Source organism: Canis lupus, chromosome 24, assembly GCF_003254725.2.
Source record: "Canis lupus dingo isolate Sandy chromosome 24, ASM325472v2, whole genome shotgun sequence".
Taxonomy (NCBI): Eukaryota; Metazoa; Chordata; class Mammalia; order Carnivora; family Canidae; genus Canis; species Canis lupus.
Genome location: NC_064266.1, coordinates 24,203,390 through 24,209,441, shown reverse-complemented (window position 1 = coordinate 24,209,441; position 6,052 = coordinate 24,203,390). Strand labels below are relative to the sequence as shown.

Genomic DNA, 6,052 nt, shown 5'->3' with positions numbered 1-6,052 from the left:
TTTTAAAGGCATAACTTACGTATAATAAAATGAACCCATTTAAAGCATATTGTAACCACTGTCACAGTCAAGATAGAGTACATTTCTGTCATGCTAAAAAGTTCTCTTGTGCCTTTTTACAATTAATCCTTCTGCTACCACTGGCCCAAACTGCTTGTCTGCTGTCTATATGACTCTTTGAAAATGCATTTAGAAACATACCCCAATGCCTATTCTATTTCTTGTCTTTTTCATTTAACTATATAATTTGAATATTTTAACATTAGCCTGTAGAACTCTTGATAACAACTTTTTTGACAACTTAATGGTTTTGTACTGTTTAAGTATACTATAATTTAGATAATCATTCTTCAAAACTGGTGTATGTTTGGGTTATTCCTAGCTTTTTTGCTATTCTGCACAATACAGCCATGAGGATTCTCAAACATACGGCTCTGTACACATTGTGATAAATTCTTAGATGTGGAAAAACTTGTGTCCTTGGCTATACTCTTATACTGCCTCCCTATGGCAGAAAAGAATGTTAGTGGATATAGGAGATGTGGTTCACCACAGAAGAGGTAAATCAGCCAATCCTCCCAGGTACATTAAACGGGTCAAAACTTCTTGGCAATTTTCACTATGGCTTCTCTGTTGTGACCGGAAGCTGGGATGGACAGAGGTATCACTGTGCCTCACTTAACTAGTTTTGGGGCACCTGATCTGGGGCAGCCTTAATATCTTGTGTTTGGTTTTCTTACTAAGCAGCTGGGATTTCTGTCCTTTTACAGTTTTTCTCTGACGCTAATTGATGCCCTCGACACTTTGCTGGTAAGTGTCTTGATGATTCCTTTTCCTCATCACCATTGTGTAATCAAGATCCTTCCTCTTTTGGCAGCTTGACTGTGGGTGAAAAACAAATTCTTCGCCTAGTCCTTTTATTTTCATCTCAGGATTCTGAACCATGAGTTTCTGGTTGCCCAGCCAGACAGAGGAAAAGGATGAGTAAATTCCAAATGTACTCAGGATCATTTACTCAGCAGACATTTATAGAGGACCTGTTATGAACACAGCACTGTGATAGGCCTGTATAACTTGTGGGCAATACAGAGACTTTGAGACCCTCCTTGTTTTCAGAGGCTTATATTCTTTATTTTATTTTTAAACTTTATTTATTTATTCATGACACACACACACACACACACACACACACAGACATAGGCAAAGGGAGAAGCAGACTCCATGCAGAGCCCGATGTGGGACTCGATCCCAGGACCCTGGGATCACACTCTGGGCTGAAGAGGCACTAAAGTTCTGAGCCACCCCGGCATCCCAGAGGCTTACATTCTAATTGGATATGTTCAGTGAAAAAAAAAATAGTAGCAGTAATTAGTTAGTATGTTATGTGGAGGCTTGTGATAAGCACTTTATAAATGTAATCTAGTTTAATCCTTCCAACAATTCCATGAAGTATGTTCCTTTACTCCTTAGCATGGGGAAATCTGATGCTTAGAAAGGTAAAATGGGTTGGCCGGGATCCACAGCTATGAAATGGCAGGGCTAAGACTTGAGCTTAATTCTGTATGACTCCAAGTCTTAACTCTCCTCCTTAAAAAGGTCACAAGAGAGAATTTAACAACTTTCTTCCTACTTTACTCTTTCTGGTTGTTTGTCACCCCTTCTCACTTTTATATATTAACAGCACTTACATGATTGTGATCACCTTGTAGATACAGTTTTGCTTTTTCTAAAAATGTTAATTTGTATGTACTTGTCCATCAGATATTTATTAAGGGCCCCCTGTATGCCAAGCACAGCGCTCAGCCCTGGAGTTATAGTGACAAGTTAAAATAGACATGGTCCCTGCTTTCCTGGAGTCTATGACTTTAGTGAGGGAGACAAAGAATCAAAGAATAACCCTTAAGGACATATAATTACAAACTGAGGTGAGTGCTCCAAGGGAAGGGAACGTGGTTCTGTAAGTGGACATATAACAAAAGAAGCGGACCTAGACTGAGGAGGTCAGGGAAGACTTCCCTAAGGCTGTGAAATGACACTTCAAGTTGAGATCCGAAGGAGAAGCCAGTGTCGACTAGGGAAGTGGGAGAGGACAGAGGGTTCCAGGCAGAGAGAACAGCCGGCCTGCACGAGGGCCTCCTGGCAGGAGAGGCATGCCGTGCTGGGACTTCAGCAATAAGGCTGACACAGTGAATTGCAGACGCAGTGAATTGAAGGAGGGCCAATGTGTCTGGGATATGGAGAAGGAAATGCAGGAAGCAAAGTGGAGCTGGGGGCTTTGTGGGGTGCCAGATGATGGAAGCCCTTGTTCACTATGTTAAGGGTTTTGATTTCTAATTTGAGAGCAATGGAAAGCCTGAAACATTTTAAGTAGAGGGCAGGAAATGCAGAGATTTCTGTGTTGAGAAGATCACTAAGTGCAGCATGGAGAGATTTGTGTAATCATTCAGTGAGCATTCAGTTGAGTAATCGCTTCATAGACTGTGCTTGGCACCCTGGGGGAAGGCAGGAATGAGTGATGCTCCTTCCCAGGCAAAGATTCTCTGAACATAGCAAGCAATTGATGCCCTAAGAGTTGTGGGGGTAAAATTACTGGAGTCTTTTAAAGGATGAAGAGATTCATCTTAGCTGGAGGGACCAAAGGGTTCCTTCCTAGAGAAGTGACATTCGGACAACCAAAGCCAGGTTGGATTTGGAATGGGAAGACATAGGATGGAGGGCTTTCTGGGAGAGGGAGCAACATCTCTGAAGGCAAGAAATTGGAGAATCATGGTACAGTTTTCCTAAAGTAGATGAGGATAGCTTAGATGAAGATGAACAGTGAGAAACATGGTCAGAAAGGTAGGTTGAGGGGCATCTGAGTGGCTCTGTTGGTTCAGCATCTGCCTTCAGCTCAGGTCATGATCCCAGGGTCCTGGGATCTAGCCCTGTGTCAGGCTCCCTGCTCAGTAGGGAGTCTACTTCTTTCTCTCCCTCTGTCCCTCCCCCTGCTTGTGCTTTCTCTCTCTCTCTCTCTCTCTCATAAATAAATAAATAAATAAATAAATAAATAAATAAATAAATAAATAAATAAAATCTTTAACAAAGGAGAAAAAAGAAAAGTAGATTGAGTCCAAATCACTGAGTGGCTTGACTGCTGAGATAGTCAGGATTGTTTTGGATCCAAGTACCAGAGACCCAGTTCAAACTGATAGAGACAAGAAGGGAATTTACTGAGTCAAATAACTAAAAAGTCCAGGTAAGGGCTGGCCTCAGACTCAGCTGGATCCAGGCATACCAACAATGTCTTCAGGAATTTCTGTCTCTTATCTCTGCCTTCTTTGTTGGCTGTGTTCTCGGGCTCTCCTTATGTTGGCAGAGTAGCCAACTGTAGCTCCAGATTTACTTACCACTCAGTAACCTGTGTATGTGGGTAGAATCAGCCCTTTTGCATTAATTCCAGGAACTAAGTCTCATTGATCTGTCTTGGGTCGCACACTTATTCCTGAACCAGTCACTGGCCGAGGAATATAGTACAGTGGTCCAGATCAATTGCCTATTCTTGCAGCTGAGGGGGTAGGATCAGCCTCTGCCAAATTGCAGGAGCGACTGTGGAAGAAGAGTGATTCCTCGAGGGAGAATTAGGGTACTATATCAGAGTAAAAGGTGTCAGAATCGCATTTGGCTGATGGTTTAAATGAAAAGAGTTTAGTTTCCTCAAGTGAAAGCAAGTCTAGAGGTAATTTATAGTGTGGGGTTGGCTGTTCAACTGTGCCATCAGAGACCCGAGCTCTTTGTATGTTTCCGTTTTACCATCAGTAGAGTATTGGCTTTCATTTTCATGCTTAATACCTCAAGCTCTAAAATGGCTGCCACAGCTCCAGAAATCAAGTTTGCTTTCAAGGTAGAAAGAAGAGTAAACACCATGCCAGCAGTGTCTGTCCTTTTTTATTAGGAAAATAGAAGCTTTCCCAGAAGTGCCCCCACTAGACTTATCAAGGCTTAGCATTGGCTAGTAACACAGTCACCTCTAGCAGCAAAGAAGGCTGAGAAAGCAAGTATCCGGATTTCTAGCCTCTACAGTGGTAGGCTACCAGGGTAAAGGAGATTGGAAATCAGTGTTGGGCCAACCAACCTGCAGTGTTTTCCACAAGGATGAATGTGATCGGAGAAATTTAAAAACAACAGATACTACTGCATGTTGAGCTAGGATTTCTTCATGTGGTCTGCAGTCTATATTGTTTCCATTAAATAGGTACATAGTGACTCTTGAAGTGGTACCTAAGAATTTAACCAATCTCTTGGTATAGGGTTTCCGTGATTTCTAGATCTTAGTGTTTCCTTCTCCTGTCACCAGTTCTAGGACAGAAACTGTAGGTCTTAAGTTGATTAAGTGAGGGCCACACCAGTATAGGATCTCAGACTTGGTCCAACATCTTTGGTGCCTTCAAGCCTGAGAAAACCTCACTGTCAACTCTCTCTTCCCTTCCAGATTTTGGGGAATGTCTCAGAATTCCAAAGAGTGGTTGAAGTGCTCCAGGACAATGTAGACTTTGATATTGATGTGAATGCCTCTGTGTTTGAAACCAACATCCGAGGTAAGTGCCTTTGGAAGAAGAGAGAGTGTAGAGTTTTGCCTCTTTGTAAATGAAGAGGTGGTAAGTAGGATCTCAAGGGTTGACCCAGCCAGGGCACTTGACCCAAACTGGTGACTGACAGAGATCTTCTTCCCCCCTGGACAGTGGGGTGTAGAGGTCTCAGGATCCCCCATCAGTTTTGTACATTGAGCAGGGGACAGAGAATAGACTAGAAAGAGATTTACCAAAGAGACTCCCATATTTAACATATATTGGTGCGAGGCTTATAGCCATTAAAACAAGAAGGATGTAACCCTTGCCTTCTTGGAACTTATTGTTTAAGAAGTGCTATCCAGGGGATCCCTGGGTGGCTCAATGGTTGAGCGCCTGCCTTCCGCCCAGGGCGTGATCCTGGAGTCCCAGGATCGAGTCCCACATTGGGCTCCCTGCATGGAGCCTGCTTCTCCCTCTGCCTGTGTCTCTGCCTCTCTCTCTCTCTCTCTGTGTCTCTCATGAATAAATAAATAAAATCTAAAAAAAACTTAAAAAAAAAAAAAAAGGAAGTGCTATCCAACAGAACTTTCTATGATGCTGAAAATATTTTGTATTCATGTTGTCCAGTGTTGTATCTACTAGCCACAGATGGCTATTGGACGTTTAAAATGTGTATACTGCAACTAAAGAACTGAATTAAAAAATATATATTTCATTTATTTATTCACAAGAGGCACAGAGAGAAAAGCAGAGACATAGGCAGAAGGAGAAGCAGGCTCCCTGCGGGGAGCCTAATGTGGGACTTGATCCTAGCACCCCAGGATCATGCCCTGAGCTGAAGGCACTCAACCACTGAGCCACCCAGGCATCCCAAGAACTGAATTTTTAATTTCATTTAATCTTAATGAATTTAAATTTAAATAGTGACAAGTAGGGGCTCCTGTGTTAAGCAGTCAGTTAAGCATCTGGCTCAGGTCATATTCTCAAGGTCATGAGATTGAGCCCTACATCATGCTTTGCACTCAGCAGGGAGTCTACCTAAGGCTCACCCTCTTCCCCTCCCCCACTCTTAAAATAAATAAATCTTTTACAAAAAGAAATAGTGACATGTGGTTCATAATTAGTACATTACACAGTGCAAGTCTCAGGCATTATTTTCCAAAGCTGGCTGTCCATCAGAACCACTTGTGACCTTTTAAAAAGTTGAAATGTCTAGGTTCCACTCTAAACCTAATGAGTTGGGATTTCTGGGTTGGGTCCTAGCATCAATATTTTTAGCAGGTTTCCAGTGACTCTTATGAAGCTAGTACAACCCTTATTTTCAGTGAACCCTGAGACCACCAGTGGCTTAACAAACTGTCACTTCTGGAGGCCAAGTTCTATTTTTCTCCTTTATTCTGCATGTGTTTTGCAATGAAACTTGTATTGCAGATATGTGATAACATTTTTACAAAGATTAGGGAGCAGAAGGACAGCATGATATAAAATCCTGGTTTTAGGATCAG

General features: G+C 42.2%; 1 protein-coding gene across 1 annotated transcript in view; it reads left to right on the top strand.

The window, feature by feature from the left end:
• Positions 1-6,052, top strand: part of EDEM2 (ER degradation enhancing alpha-mannosidase like protein 2) — a 28,765-nt gene that overhangs the window by 1,567 nt on the left and 21,146 nt on the right. The window contains exons 3-4 of the mRNA XM_025469824.3: positions 771-810; positions 4,469-4,574. Coding sequence (XP_025325609.1) covers positions 771-810; positions 4,469-4,574 — 146 coding nt within the window. The remainder of the gene's footprint in view (positions 1-770; positions 811-4,468; positions 4,575-6,052) is intronic.